Below are 16484 nucleotides of genomic sequence, written 5' to 3'. Positions count from 1 at the left end.
GACGCTGATTGGTCGGACCTGAAAGTAGAAACCAATCATGTTCGATTGCTACTTAGCGGTTGAGTCTGCTGAATGCGGCCATTGGCTGTGGTCAATCGCAACGTGATCAAACGGGACGCTCCCGATTGGCTTCTGCTTTTCTGTTTTCTGCCAAAGTGTGAATGCGCCTTTAGCTTGAGCCTTTTCTAAAAACTGGTTTCGACTTCCTCTTTCTGTACCTTGCACGTGCCTTGCACGGCCCGTTTTTAGGAGTGCTCGTATTTCGTGCAATCTTAAAATCGTCTTGATATAATGGTAAGCGGATTTTTTCTCTTAATATATGGCTTATTTGTCAAATTAAACTTTAATATACATGGATTATTCATTAGAAATCGACAAAAAGACAAGATGTCTATTTTTTAGAGAGATTCATTTGTCGCATGCTGGAAAGATACTTCACAAAGAGATTCACATTTTCTTTATATAGTTTTAAAATTGTGAAATAATATATCTTTATTTGACAGGCTTTAATTAGCCATCAATATTTATAATTTCCAATTATATATTTAATTTCATATACATATATATATATGTACTTTTTCTTTGGCTCATTGAACTCTAAGTTTTATATGCTACTCTAAGTTTTATAAGTTTTTAAGATATGATGTATATTGCCTGTTAGCAATAGAAATAGTATTTAGAGAGAATGATATCCCTTAAATAATAAGTTTACATATTATATTCCTTAAATCCCTTAAAATAATAAGTCTGATATCTTAAGTTTATCAAGTATTTATTTACTGTAAACCTCCGAAAGAATATATGTATCTGATATATATTGCTAAAATGATGACACACCTAGCTCGCTGATGTTTTACTGAAGAAAATATAATTGTTCCCTATATATAGTCTGATTAGCAAAAATATCAGAATATATTTATGAAATATTAAGAGATTAAAACTAATTGTCGAAAGTTAATCATGTAAGTGTTTAGTTATATACATTGTGCAATTATATGCTTATTTATTTAAAAAAAATATATTTTTACTTTATGATAAAAAAATTCGAGCTTGTGTAGAAATTATTAAAACTTAACCTACTGTTGACTTATCTGAAATATTAAAATCAATAATATTAATAATTATTCAAAAATTAATAATTAAATAATTTGAAGCCTTTTTTTATCTGATCTTATTCTAATACCTGTGTGCTCTTGTATAGGGTTTTGTCAAAGTAGTCAAGAATAAGCAGTACTTCAAGCGTTATCAAGTTAAGTTTAAGAGGCGTCGTGAGGGAAAGACCGATTATTACGCTCGCAAAAGATTAACTATTCAAGACAAAAACAAATACAATACACCCAAGTATAGATTAATTGTACGTCTTTCTAATAAGGATATTACATGCCAGGTAAATTGAATGATAATAAACATAAATTTAATTAAAATTAAATGTGTAATTTAGACCTATTAGAGCTAAGCAATCTCTTTATTCTCGACTTTTATTTTAATTGCTATTTGTATTACACACACACACACACACAATATATATATATACATGTATATGCAAAACAAAAATTGCTAGTGAAATTGCAGACATTTGACTGCAATTTCACTAGCAATTTTTGTTTTGCATAATCAAATGGTCAATGTTTAGTATTGAAACAGCACTACAAAAAGCCAGATTATAAAAGCTTAATTGGTCGAGAATATAGAGAAATATACTATATTTTCCAATGTATTATAATTTTCACCTAATATATATTATATGAATATATGAAATATATATATTGTGTGTGTGTATGTATATATGTATGTATTATTTATGCAAAAAATCGACAATTAGCTAATAATAAATCTTTTCTCAAGGTTGCTTATTCGAGAATTGAAGGAGATAGGATTGTGTGTGCTGCTTACAGCCATGAACTCCCCAAATATGGTGTTAAAGTTGGTCTCACCAACTATGCATCTGCTTACTGCACTGGTTTGCTCTTAGCCAGAAGGGTAAGTCATATTTTTCTCTATTTTCTTTGCAAAAATATGTATAATATCTGCAACATTACTGCTAACATGATGAAACACCTAGCTCACTTTGATGTTTCACTGAAGAAAACGCAATTGTTCCCTGCATATATATTCTGATTAGCAAAAATATTATACAATATTAGACAATTGTATAAAAAAAACTAGCATCTTATATGATTTGCTAAAATCTATTATTTTATTCTTGTAGCTCCTTAAAAAGTTGGGATTGGATACTTTATATGTGGGTAGTACAGACGTGACCGGTGATGAATATAATGTTGAAGAATTGGACGACGGCCCAGGTGCCTTCAGATGTTATCTAGATACGGGACTTATGCGCACCACAACAGGCGCCCGAGTTTTCGGTGCCATGAAAGGTGCGGTAGATGGCGGTCTCAATATTCCTCACAGGTAAAAAAAGAGTCATACGTGTCATTTAATTCTGCTATTGATTTATATCACATTAAATCTAATAATTTTATATTTTTCCTTTTTCTTGTATGGAATATATTCTTGTTTTGAAATTTACTTTTATTTTTATATTTTATAATGGCGATCTAGTAAATTTCACATACAAATATAATAGAATTAAATAAAAATCTTTCTGACAATATCGACTTTCAAAATATTATACTTCAAAATACTTCAAATTACTACTACTACTATTGTTCTACAGTACCAAGAGATTTCCTGGATTCGATCCTGAATCGAAATCATTCAATGCAGAAGTGCACAGACAGCATATATTTGGTCAACATGTTGCAAACTATATGAAAACTCTGGAAGAAGAGGACGACGAAGCTTTCAAGAGACAATTTTCACAATACATTAAGCACGGCATCTCTGCGAATGATGTAAGCAATTATATTGCAATTTTAAATATATATTTATATTATTTTAATATACATATATACGTCCAACTATAATTACTGTTTAGATTAATTAAATCTATGTAGTGTCGCAGTTGGACAATAGCAATTTTCATTGGTTAAATGTGAATGCATTACTGCATTTATCAAAATAAACCTATGTTACATTATTGCTAAATGCATATTAGATAAGTATAGAGATATGAAAAATGTATTTTTTTAATAGATCGAGAACATATACAAGAAAGCTCACGAAGCAATCCGTGCTGATCCAGAACACAAGAAATTAACGAGAGAAAAGGAACCTGTTAAGAAGAGATGGAATCGCGCAAAATTATCTTTGTCCGAGAGGAAGAATCGTGTGGCTCAGAAGAAAGCTTCATTCCTCAAGACCTTGGAAGAAGTAGAAGTGTAACTATTCTTCTATCAAAATCATATTTATGATACACAAACTTGTGTTTATATGAATGAAGAATAAAGAAAACCTAATATATATGATGAGTTTATAAACTGTAATTACATATTTACGTATTTTGATTCTTTTTTTTTAATAAATTATTGTCAGGAGATACAGGTTGACTTTATAATGAAAATTTTTACATAAAATTTAATTTTGTTAGTAATAACAAAATTACTTGAATCGCTCTTATATATTTGTTTCTGTGGTAAAAATCCATTGTTAAATGTAAGGAAGATACTCTTAGTCCGCGTTAAAATTAATCTTTTGTATCTTGCATTAAACTTCTGATTAATCATTTTTTTATTTTCTCTTGTGCTATCAAATGATATAAATAAATTATTCTGAATTTTCAACTTTTAATGAAATATTTTATATACAATCTATTATTTTAAATGTGTGATAATCACAATGATATTGCAATATGATACAATATTTAAAAAATTCATAATTTTGATAAATTTTATCCATTTTGCATCATACCATCCGACGCGGCGCATGAGAAAGCGGACGTGAGCCAGGGAGAAGTCTGACAATACATATAAACTATAGAATGGAAACTGAATAGCTTTTCGCGAGCCAAGAGAGAATACTCGTCAGGACTAGGTATCTCACTTTGTCCTTTTAGATCTGCTTCCTGTCACAGATGTGCGCATATGCGTAGATACGTGGGAGCGAGACACCTAGCCCTGGAAATCTACCTATCTCAAGCTCGCTATTCACTTATATAGTACATACATAGCACGGCAGTTCCCATTCCAGAGAGTTTATATATAGCAATATGTAGTTCAATGACATTAGCAAAGGATATTGTGTCGCCACAACGTTGACGCCTGTAGAGTGGATTTCCGTTTGCACTTTCTGCATTTTGAACAAAGTAGATGCATATTTGCAGACAGCTGGAGAAAGAAGACAGTTAAAAGAAATAAAAAGTTAAATACGAACAAAGATCTAATAGATTCATTATTCTCAACTATTGTTTTGCACTTTTTACATTAGTAAAGATGACGCAGCGAACCGTGAAAAAAAGCGGAGTCTATAGAAGCGATAAGACTAGAGATATGTTATCTCTTGTGCTACATCATATACTTGCAATTTGTATAAATAAAAATAAACTTGCCAATAAAAATGTCAGCCACAAGATGGAAATTTAGATAAAAATTATTTCGACAATCTTGGGCATCGATCGTACACACATTTCTATAAAGTATTCCAGAATTTCTATTTCAATGTACATACATATATCAGTCAAACTTAACATATGCATTGCAATATATAGTCTTCTTATTTTTATCTAGTAAATAATTTCAGATTAGAACTAAAAATCTGCAAATTCGGATAAATTCAATTTTTTGGATATTGAGATTCGAATAGTTTTAATTATCCGGATTGTAGTCATAACTTTATATATTCAGATATATATTACATACCTCAATATAACATGTGTATATGCATATATATACATATATATAATAACATATATATATATATATGTATATATACATAAATACACTGTGTGAGCATTTATTATCGTACACATTTTGTATTGTACAAGATCGACAGTTTCAAATAAATATTTACAATAATGATGGTCATAGATTAACAAAATATAGCATACAACATTATTAAGTTTGCATGTAGAATATATATTCACATATTCATGTTGTTCAAAGTTACTAAATAATGTATCAATAATGAATGCAAAAATGTAATGTAAAGCGCGCGGTACCTATAAAATATGACTGAAAAGATTAATACTACTTTATTACATGTAACAAATCTATATATATATATATATGTTCATAGAAATTTATTTCATCATTCATAATTAATCCTGTCTTCTAATTAATGAACTTTGATAAATTCTGTTTTAAATGATCAATTATTTAAAAAAACAAAATCGTTGATTTTTACAATGCGCACTAACTTATAATTCGCCAAGTCTATATCATCTATTTCGGATCAGTCTCTTACATAGAAAAATGCGTGAAAATATGCCATGGACACATAAGTGTCCGCGCGACCATAATCGTTGAATAAAAATGTTCGATTTACGCAGCAAGATTATTCTTAGTTTCGCCCGTGTTTGGATCCACAATAACCCTCTTGTTCACGGTTGAAGTACCTAGAGATAGAGAGTGCGGTTCGGTAAGCGGCAAAAATCTGCCATCGGCGCATTCCTTGAACAAGAGCTCTTTCACCCGTTGTCTTCCCTTCTCCTCTTCTTTGCCGTTCACTTTTGGTATCTTTTCCATCATCAGCGTCAGCAGCTCGACAATGAGATATGATTCGGGTTTATACAATCTCGTAAAGTGCAGTCTGATGTGTTCGCCAATATTCTCATCCTTTCGCGGAATATAATCGCAATGCGGACATGGCGGAGTCATGCGCTCAATGCCGTGGCGACGCTTGTGCGCGTCCATCACGTCCTTATCGGTGGTGGAGAATGGGCAGCTGAGGCAACGGATCGTTTCCGCATCGGCCTCACCCGTTGCGGAGATGATACCCTTCTTCTGCATCAGCAGCAGACTCTGCTTATCCTGATTAGAAGGTTGCAACGTATTTGTGACATTGTTACCGGAAGATACAACGACAGACGATCGCGAGGATTTGCGCGATGAAGACGCGACAGTTACGTCGGCGATACTGTCGCTGTCCACGGAGATCCGATCATCCTCAAACTGTCTGCGCGATGCTTGCGCTTCCGCGTTTGCCTGATGCTTCTTTAAATGCTGTATAAAATTCGCGTAGTACTTGACCGAATAGTCACATGTGTCGCAACGATACCGCTGCTTGGCGCCGTGTAGTGTTAGATGGACCCTGTACTGCTCGCGTTTCTCGAAAGCGGACGGACACTTGTGGCATTTGTAGCGTTTTTCCTTCAAACGGCCGTTCCGCAGATAACCTTGGTAGACAAAATTGGGATTACCGCGCATGAAGATACCGAATTGCGGATCCGGTGGCGGTTGCACAGATAGGGTAGGGGCGGAAACTGAAACGGAAGAGGTAGCTGTAATGGTAGTCGACGGTGTCGTTGCTGTCATTTCGCCGTCGATTTCGTTGTGTCGTCGATGTACCACCTGATGCTTGACGAGGTTCTGTGTCGTTTTTGACGAATAGTCGCAATCGTTGCATTTGAATCGATTGTTCGAACCATGCAGAGTCATGTGGTACTCTAAGGCATCTAGCCTGAAATAGCGCGCTGGGCATTTAGCGCACGTAAATACCTGGTTTCCTCCAGTCCTTTGAACGGTCGACACGGCGCTGCTGTTTACATTTTCATTGATCTCGACGACGATCCATGCAACGTTGGGCGCAGAACTATTGTTGCTCTCCTGATTCGCCGCTGCCTCTACGCACGCTGTCGCAGGTGGCGGATAACGTTGCGAATGCCCGTAAAGAGATAACAAATACTTGGTGCGTTCTTGATACTCGCTCGAATGCGCCTTTTGATGAGCCAACAGATGCGTCGACTGACGCGCCGCGTATGAGCACCATTGGCACGAATGCGCTAGTTCTGTGGTATGATAGCGCAGGTGAATGCGCAATTCCTTCTCACATAGGAATCGCGCCGGACATTTGCCGCAACAATGCACCAAACGAGAGTCATGTAAATCAGGTTCAGTGCCCAATACTGGAGTATGCGTCAAGCCGAGTAGAGTGGCTAGATCATTCGCCTGTTGAGAATCGGGCCGTGTCTCATCCACTAGGCAGTGAACAGTACCCAAAGACCCTGCGTGCATCTCCGTATGCGCGATCATAATTTCCCGACGCGCGCAGGTGAAGCTACAATCCGTACAAGCAATTAAAGGACCATGAGCCGGTGTATCTACGTGCATCGTCTCGTGGTCGCGCACTTCTGCACGACGCGATGAGACATAGGGACAATGACGACACTTGAGCATCTTTGTTAACGTGCCATCTGGTCGCGATACCCAAACGAGCGGAGCGTCTGGAAGAGCGCGGGTATCTAGGAGAAGCGACGGTGGTGGTGGCGGCGGTGGAACTACTCCCGACGCGGACTTTGAAACCGTCGTTACATTGTTACGCGACGTTATCTGAATCACTTGTTCTACAGATGTTTCGTTCTTTGTTCGAGATATGCCTGTAAAAGAAACATTTTAAATCGCGACGAGTGTTCGAAATATAATGTTTCGATTTGAAGGTGCAATTTATGAACTTACCGACGTCGGAAATTGACACTTGTTGTAATTTATTCTTGGAATTTGGTGAATCCATGTTTTGCTGATGAATAGATGCCAGTTCTTCCCCGTGAAGTCTAGCGTGTTCCAACAGTTCTCTGTGACAACAAATAGAGATTGTGTTATATATATTAGAATATCACTTTTTTTAGTACTTTGCTTTACATAAAAATCTAAAAGTTAATGCGCACTTTTTAATATTAAAGAAAAAAATAAACTAAATAACTGATATTTTAAAACACTAAACTATTATCCGACATTAAAAAAAAAAGATGTTCATGTTCATAAAATGCATTGTCAGCGACACATACGCCTTTGTACTAACGTAGTATGGACAAAGATAGCATTTGAATATAGCTTCCAAGTTTGGTCGATGGTGCATCCTATGAAGAGATAGAGTCGCAGCGTCTGGTGCTGAAAAGGGACAAACTCCACAATCAAATGGATCCTGTGAAAAAGAGAAAATAGCGCATTAAATTCGATTTGGTTAAATTCGATTTAGTTAAATAGATGTAAAGATATAAAGATTAAAAGCAAGGGAGAAGAATATTTCTTATTCTTCATCAACTATTGTTGTATTTAATAGTAGTGTTGTTTCGCTTATATTATTTAATTATCTGCACAACTATCGCACTTAAATCTTTTTTCTTTTTTCAAAGCACTCGTCATTCGTCAGGTGGAATACTTAAGTATGAGTACGAGCGCTTTACGAGCGCAAGAAATAAAATATAATTGGTAGTAAAATTTACCCTTTCTTCGGTGGGCTCTTGATCAGTAGATTCGTAATGAGACTTAACGTGCAACAAGACGGTGTCTTTATTGAAATCTCGAAAATTGCAACGTTTACACTTCCACTGAATACGTTTGTTTTCATCTGTCGCTGTTGATATAGAGAGCGCACCGCCACCACTAGTGGTATGTATCGTGATTGGATTGTTCTTCAGCAGAGACTGTCCACGACTCTTGACTGCAGCTTTAAGCGGTGGTGGAGGTCGCAAACTCACGTCCACGTTATGACCGTTCTGATTCGCCTCGCTCGACGGCAAGATCGTGACGGGAGATTGCGACGCGAGATCAATCGTCGGAACGTACTCTTTGTTGTCTACGATTAATAATTTTGTCGAGGCAAGCTCCTCAGAGTTGGTTTCCTCTATGCTACGTTCCTCCATATGATCCTCATCCCACGGTTGTTGTTCTACCTGAATCACAGAAAACATTGCGCCGTGAATTTCGCATTTAACGAGATATCGAATGTAATAAAATACATGAAATATGCTATGAAATATTATCAAACTACATCTACGCTGAAAATTTTGTATCGCATTCTTAATGAAAAATCAGTTTTGTTTTTTACATAATTAATAATATACATAATTTACATAAAAGATTTTTATATAATTTTCAAAAATATCAATCTAAAACGTTCATAAGAAAAGATAGAATCGATATTTTCCGTTTATAATTACTAAGAATATGCTTATAATGAGTGTCAGTGTCAATCAAGGCGTTTGAGCGCCGTGGCCGAATTGTGGTGCCGAGATTCTGTCATCTCTTTCGCAAGTCAAATTATTGCATATTAAATTACTATGCTCGATATGATATAAATCAATGAATTATTCTATTATGTAACTATTAAGATTCATTATTTCACCTGTGCGAGATATTTGTTATACTTGGAATAATTCCGTCGACCTGTCTCATCCGTCATGAGCACTCTGGCGGTCGTATGCACTGCGTCTTTAGCTGCTTTAAGTTTAATATGTTTTGTGATGTCCCATCGCCAGTTAGAACGATACGCGCACATAGAACACTCGAACGGCTTCCGGTTTAAATGACCGACTATATGAACGTGAAAGCGACTTGCGGTGGAAGCCCAAAACGGACAATGGGGACATTTGAATACTCGCCGCCCGCTCGGATGTGTCGGACCACCTTCAACCTGATAAAAGTTTTTTTTTATCGCAACAAACTTAAAATGTCAGTAATGACATGATAATGAACTAGTAACAAACTAGAAGAGAGATGCTCGACATCCACTATGCAATATGTAAAGCACATTCTTAATAATAAACGAAGAGAAAAAAAAATAAGGCTCTAATCAACATTCTCTAGTCAACATTTCGCGATACACAGACTTCTGCACACCTCTATGATATATGCTTTACCAACACTAGCACTAATAGTATTACAGACTTTTAACTATTTTACAGAAAATAGAAATTATAAAATACATGGCTAAAATGAATATTCACATAGCGATAAAAAAAATATTTGCTTCACATAGAATTCCTATAAAAACGCCCGTGTCCCACAAACAACTTTTCAACTGCTTTATATGACTTTGCGATGATTTCCGTAGAGAATCGCGAAATCTGTTTTGCGTAATAATTTTCTTATCACATATACATAGATCATTATCATCAAGCACTGTACCGAGGATCCAGAAGAATTTAGTCCTCTGAGATTCGCGTCCCAATCCATTTGCGATGGGAAAGTGTATTCACCACGATAAGACGAGGTCATGCGGACGTCCGAACAATTGGTTACTTTCTCTAAACTACTATCGATGAACGATGATGTGTCGTTGCGCGAATGGCAGCATTGCATGTGCACTTGAAGATCAGTCGTACTCTTGCAACGTCTTCTACACTTAGGACAACGTGTCGTACCCACGGATACACTGAGCGCAGTGTGATGTGTTTGTCTGTGGCAAGCTAGCTCCTCCATGCTACTAGCTTTAAACGTACACCAGCATTTCAAATTGTTGTCGCTACTTACAGCTACCTCTGGCACGCTGTTATTATTAATCGACGTCGCCGTCGTCGTTAGTTTTTCCTTAAGTTTATCGAAGAAGGAAGCGTTTTTTCTCTCAAATATACCGGCCGCAGTATTGAGGTCCCTCTTCGAATTCGCGGCCTGAAAAATTAAATGACAGATATAGTAATAAGATAAAGACACACTCTGTGATAAAAGTATAAATAACAGTATGTATTAATTATTTATGTATATCACATTCACGTTTTATATAACAAGAAAGCAAATTTTTTTCGCCCAACCAACCTCTTTATTTCCATACATTTTGGCCAGCTCTGTATCCCTCGCAATTTGCGCCAGCTCGGGCCTCACTCTGACTCGTGGAACTTTTAGCAGAGTCGTGGGTGGTCCACTACTACTATTGCCAATCGTATTATTGGGCTTAGAATTAGCTAAACTTAATGGAATTAATCGTGGCAGTGGTTTCCTTGGCTTGGGTTGCGCGTGACATTCCGCTAAATGACGCTGCATCTCGGAATCCCAAGCTGTTATAAATTGACATCCCTTTTCTTCGCATTTCAACGCGATGCATTCGGCACTGGCTAGAGCGCTTCTCTTATCGTCTAACGAAATTAACGAATGATCCGATACAAACGAATCGGTAGAGTTGGCCGATGTGGTTGTACTTCCAGTTTTATTGAACGTTGCTCGAAAATCACTGGCTCCAACCTAACAGAAATATCAAACGCTATTTAACACGACTGATCGATGCATTTAAACAGAGAATATAACAATTGCATATGCCTTACGTTACCTGATTATAACGTTTCGGACTATTTCGTGGCTTACGTTCAAAAGCATTATTACTTTTGCGGTTGACATGACCCACAGGTGGGTCGTGATGATACGACTCATGCACCGTTAAGCTCTGACGGATATCAGCGGTAAAATTACAAGCGCGACATTTGAAAGCACCTCCACCTCCATGATTCCGCATGTGTCTTTCTAGATTCCACTGAAAAATAGCGTTAAAAGAGACACACATATAATTAATATAGATATAATCTTAAAGTAATCGCAAGCTTCTCTCCGTAATCCTGGAAAATTTGTGACGTATAATCACTCATCTTTCGGAAACCAAGTAGGATTATGAAGGAACAAACCTTATACGCTGAACTAAAATCACAAGCATCGCACTTGATCATTGGCATAGAATGATATTTAACATGCTTAGTATAACGCGCTCTGATGTGCGTCATATAATCGCATTTTGCGCAGCGAAAGAATTTTCTTTTCAAATGATGCACTCTTTGGTGATTTTCAAGATCTTTCACGTTCAATGTGACATACGAACACGCAGGGCAACGATTTTCGACTGGATTGTGTCCGTTTTTGCCCTAAAAATTACAATAAAACATATTCCTGCGAACTGATGAGTGTACTGTCTTGATATGTGAATGATTCACTTAATACGTCGTCACACTAGAGAAAATTGCGATCGTGTCTAGTAGTAACGCGTCGAGAGTATCGCCTCGTCTCTCATCGCGTATTTCGCGTTCTTTAAAAAGGGGGAGGAAAGAAAAGAAAATGAGATAAGAAAAAAAAAGAAAAAAAAAGGAAAGAAAGAAACGAACACAAGAGCGCAAAACGGAGACACAATCGAGGATACGAATCCGGACGGGAGAGGAACGGCCGTTCCCTGGTGGCGCTCACCTTGTACTTGTGCTCCTTTCGGAGATGCTCGAAGTAGGCCTTGATATCGGGCAGCGTTTTCGGGGGTTTGCAGCTCTTGCACTCGTAGGAAGCCTGCTCGATCGTCTCTCCCTCGGATCTCATCTCGATGTCAACGTCAACGACATCGTCGCCGTCGTCCGGGGTCGCCTCTTGGTTCCCCTCGTTGGTGATGGCGGTCATGGTCACCTCTTCCTCCTCATCATCGTCATCGTTGTCGTCGTCGACGTCCATTTCGTTCGCCATCGCAGTGCCCTCCATATCGGTCGTCTTCCCCGCGTCTTCGGTCTTCTTCTCCTCCTCCTCGTCGCATCTCTTCGCGTCGAGCTCCTCCTCGCGACTCGCCGCCCCTTTAAGGTTACCTTCCGATCTGCGCGTCGCGTCCGTCCTCGTCCGTTGCTGCCGCGACCGCGGTCGCAGTGCCCGCAACCGGGGCGGCCTTCCCGACATCTTGGACGAGAGTCGCGCGCTTCCGCGCAGATTTCTTCTCTCGCCCTTGTTGCCCGCCGCGGGCAACATGGCGCGCGAGGAACGATTATTATTCACCAGTATCTAGGCGCTCGTGCGTTCGTCGATCGTCGTCATCCTCGGATTCGGCGGTCTCCGGCTCCGGCTCCGGCTCCGGCTTCCGCCGACGACGATCACGATCAACCTCCTCGCCTTCCGGCGACACGATCGCGGGACGAATGTGGCACGGCGCGCGCCCCGCTCTCGTCGCCTCCTCCAACGTCCACCCGCCTCGCGACGCTCGCTCTAGCGCGGAGCGATTAAAGAGCCTTGCCTTATCGCGATCCGTCAGCGTCAGCGCTCCCGTTCCCGTCGATCATCCGGCTACTGGACCGCTCTTCTTTCCATCGTCCTCCTCGTCTCATCGGCCGTCACGTGTGTGGCTGCAACAAATTCCGGTTTACGTTACGGCCCGAGCGGATATGCGTGCGTGCGTGAATGCGTGCGCGCGCGCGCGGACATGCATCTGTGCCGAGAGGCACGAGGAGGAAGCGATCTAGACGCGTTTCGATGGCGAGCTGCCCCGGAATCGCTCTTTCTCTTTTTCTTTCCCTATCGATGAAGAATTCGTCGTCTGAAGCCTCGACGAGGGAACGATTCTCCTATCCTTCTCTCTCTCTCTCTCTCTCTGTCTTTCTTCCACCTCGCGTTCCGGATCTACGAGACGCGTCTCAAGAGCGCTCGATCGTTACTCGGCGCTCGGTAAACGAGGAGATCCCTGGCCCCTATCGCGCGGTGCGCGATATCGCAATAATATCGCCGCACAAGTGCCAAACCACGCAACTTTGTATCATGCTCGCGAAATCATGCGCGGTGAACGTTCGGAGCCTAAACTCGGGGCCTCTCCTTCCCCCCTCCCTCCTCCGCGATCTCTGCGATTCTCCGGGAAGTGGTTCACATCGAGAAATCCCTTTATCTCTCGAATAAAGCCTGCTTGCCGTGCTCCGTTCAAAGTACGCGGAAAAATGTACGTTCCCCTCGCTCCAAGCGCGGAGGAACTCACGCTTCTGTATGGCTGGACGAGATAATTTTTCACGCGCCTACACTTTGCTAGCGATTTATCGCCGCGCGAATGAACGATAAACATGGCTACGTCTTTGACATCGATGCCGAATCGTCCCCGATTTATTATTATTATGATTGACGCCATTCGATTAAATAATTTCTCTCCCGAGACTTTTTTTTTTACGCTCTTTCCGTCCGACAGGAAGTAAAAACCACAGACTCGGACGGAGAGACGCCGCGAGAAAGCAGTCAACTGATCGCCAGAGAGACGGAATTAACGACTGACCATTTAAAGAGTGCCATTATTGGCTCGCGATTCGCGAGCAGATCGAATTTAGCAGCTAAAGTGGCTTTCACGGCCGCGAGAAATCCCACGTCGCGCCGCATGTGACGCCATGATTAATCCCGCGCCACTGACGTACGCGTTCTTGCTCGCGACGTACTCGCGGAGGAAACACGTCATCTCGTTAATTCGCTTGCTCGAGAATTCGCCCGATACTAAAGTCCAGAGAAGCGTCGTGGATGTTTTGTCATTTTTACGTCTCCTTTAAATATTCTCGCGACATATTTGGAAAATTAAAATGGCAATTATATCGAGGCAAAATTATTATATACATCGCGTACAGATATTTATTTATATTTATATTGCGATATATTTTAAAAAAATTTTATCCGTTATATAACCTGAAAAAAATATTGCAAAGGAATATATACTTTGAACCTTGTTTTTTTCATTTTTGAAATTTATTTTAGTCGTTACAGCTACTTCGCGCCCTTAAAAATTGATACCGAAATTGACGTAAAATTGAGAAAAATATTACATCGCGACTCTGCGGAGTCCCTTTGAATTTCGGAGGGAATTAATTTGAATCCGCAATGTCGAATAAAATTAAGAAAAATTACTTCAGGGTGCCTGCATTCGCGTTCGACTTTAGTCTCTCATCCCGACAACATCCGGTAGAGAGAAGCGTGGGCGGAAATGGACAGGACGAGTCGGCTCGGAAAACTCGATGGGCGCTTGTTTACTCGACTCGTGCGCGCGCGCACGCAATATTTTGGACGACGCGGAGAAATCACTGTCGGGCAAACCGATGATAATAAACCTCGGATCGTAATAAACTTCGATCGATTCGCTCGAATAACGGTGACGGCATAAGTCGCGAACCCCGATGATCCTCTCCCAGAAATTGACGATAGGATTACCAGACGAGTCACACGGAATCAATTGGGCGGCCATTTTGCGAGGCTACGGTTCTTCGAGATCGGGAGGGAGGGGGATTCTAGGATCTACCATCTGCCATCGCGCGACGTGTTGCTTTCCATTTCCCTCGTACGCACGTTGATATACGCTCGTCTCGATCATAGACAGGGAATTGATACTCGGATAATCAAACGTGATTAATCGTATTAATAAATTATACGATTGTCACGTTGATTAATACGATTAATCGTATCGCTATTATATCGCCAATAGATACAATAATTGTTGGCAACACGATGCAGCAAACTCACAGACAACTGGCCATCTGGGTGACGTCGCGGATCTAATAACGCGAACCGGAGCGATCGGGCGCTCGATCGGAGACAAACCTTCGTTCACCTGCGCCACTGTCTGCGAGTCTTTCGCGAGTAGGTTATCTTGCTATCGGAGACGATCGTGGTAGAGCGAGCGGTGGCGACGCTGACGAGCGACGACGTCGCATGACGATTAGTGTCGCGTCATCGGCAACGATCGGCCAATCGACGAGGGCCCGGGAGGACACCCGTCGTGGCTAATCGCCGCGTCCGTCCGTCCGTCCGTCCGTCGATCGCAAGGTATCGGATGTTCCGTCTCTCGAAAGTCTCAACGGCGACAAAATAAAAGAGAGAGCCTCCTCTTTGGCTCCCCTTAGATTTCCCCACCTCTCGATTCTCCCTATCCCTCCTCTCTATCTCTCTCTCTCTCTCTCACACTCCGCTCCGACTCTCGCGCTCTCGAGCTTCTTCCGTTCTCTCCGGCTTCGATCGCGAATACCTCTCGTCGTCTCGGCATCAACACTGGCCGACGGAGCGGACAGCGGATCGTAGGAAGACTACGAGGAGCCGAGCGAGCGCAGTCCCTTCCCTCCCTTTCCCCCTTCTGCCGCGCCCGCGGTCGACTCGACTGGCAGCGGCGGCGACGACGGCGACGGCGGCGATGGCGAGGTGGCTAGTGGCGCAAGGCTGGGCGCCATCTGCAATTCCAATTCCGACGTCGGGAGGAGATTCGCGAGGCCGGGAAGAAACCTCTTGCTCTTGGTCGCTTTCCCTCTACCTGCGGTCTCTCCTCCTGCGAGAAAGAACGGCTCTCCGAGAGAGCGGATGTTGGAAAATCAGAATGATGATGATGACGATGATGACGTCACTCTCTACCGATGACCTTTAATTATGTAACAGATCCTATCGTGTATATAACTTTGGAATGGTACCCGAGTAGGCTTGTTTTTTTTTTTTTTTCAGCCCAACCATAACGCGATCCTCTTCTGTCCTGTCTCGGGTCCAGTTTTCTCTCTTGGGAAAGGTCTTTTGTCTTATTTCGAGGAGAGATACCATCCTCGTCCCACGTCCAATTTTTACTTCGAAAAGATATTGTACTTTTGTCTAAAGAGATATCGTAACATTATTTCGATTCCTCCTCGCGTCTCTCGCATTCTTCGTTTATCTCTTTTAAAAACGAGCTGCACTCGGAACGACGTCGACGTGCGAGAACATCTCCACGATCCTCATCGTCGTACTTCAGGTTCACGCTGATGATTTTCAATTTATTCATTTGATTAGCAAGTGGATTCGTTTTTCGAGTTTCGAAAGCTGTTTTTTTGGGCCTCGATTTGACGTCGATTTTTTTCCAGCAAAAATGTGGATGAATGATAGCCGAACATGAAGCACATATTTTTCCGTATAATTGTTTCACAAATAACTCTTAATTTTTATTATTGTTGC

At 40.7% G+C, this 16484-nt stretch overlaps 2 protein-coding genes across 11 annotated transcripts; one reads left to right on the top strand and one right to left on the bottom strand.

The window, feature by feature from the left end:
* The first annotated feature begins 150 nt into the window (after window positions 1-150).
* On the top strand, window positions 151-3363 carry LOC145962100 (large ribosomal subunit protein uL18). Its single transcript, XM_083082928.1, has 6 exons — window positions 151-294; window positions 1202-1387; window positions 1846-1980; window positions 2210-2412; window positions 2678-2855; window positions 3097-3363. Exons 1-6 carry the CDS (start codon window positions 292-294, stop codon window positions 3283-3285), a joined length of 894 nt encoding a protein of 297 aa, XP_082939054.1. The 5' UTR covers window positions 151-291; the 3' UTR covers window positions 3286-3363.
* Window positions 2742-15595, bottom strand: LOC145962098 (uncharacterized). 10 transcript variants are annotated; one of them, XR_014435814.1, is made up of 11 exons: window positions 11997-15595; window positions 11447-11680; window positions 11098-11298; window positions 10590-11012; window positions 9963-10445; window positions 9181-9468; window positions 8279-8728; window positions 7841-7977; window positions 7512-7627; window positions 4448-7432; window positions 2742-4226 (listed from the first exon to the last, which is right to left on the bottom strand). XR_014435814.1 is itself a non-coding variant. In XM_083082913.1 (11 exons), exons 2-11 carry the CDS (start codon window positions 12531-12533, stop codon window positions 5379-5381), a joined length of 4923 nt encoding a protein of 1640 aa, XP_082939039.1. In that variant the 5' UTR covers window positions 12534-12904; window positions 15039-15595; the 3' UTR covers window positions 2742-5378. The 10 variants fall into 10 exon arrangements, 9 of the variants coding, with proteins under 9 accessions (XP_082939039.1, XP_082939040.1, XP_082939042.1 ...); XM_083082913.1 differs by having other exon boundaries at window positions 2742-7432; window positions 11997-12904; window positions 15039-15595; XM_083082914.1 differs by having other exon boundaries at window positions 2742-7432; window positions 11997-12904; window positions 15117-15595.
* Window positions 15596-16484: the final 889 nt, after the last annotated feature.

This window comes from Camponotus vicinus, unplaced genomic scaffold (genome assembly GCF_025532165.1).
Source record: "Camponotus vicinus isolate PSW18456_S1 unplaced genomic scaffold, iyCamVici1.0 SCAF_11, whole genome shotgun sequence".
NCBI classification, from domain to species: Eukaryota; Metazoa; Arthropoda; class Insecta; order Hymenoptera; family Formicidae; genus Camponotus; species Camponotus vicinus.
The sequence above is the reverse complement of the archived record's forward strand: the minus strand, read 5'-3'. Positions and strand labels throughout refer to the sequence as shown.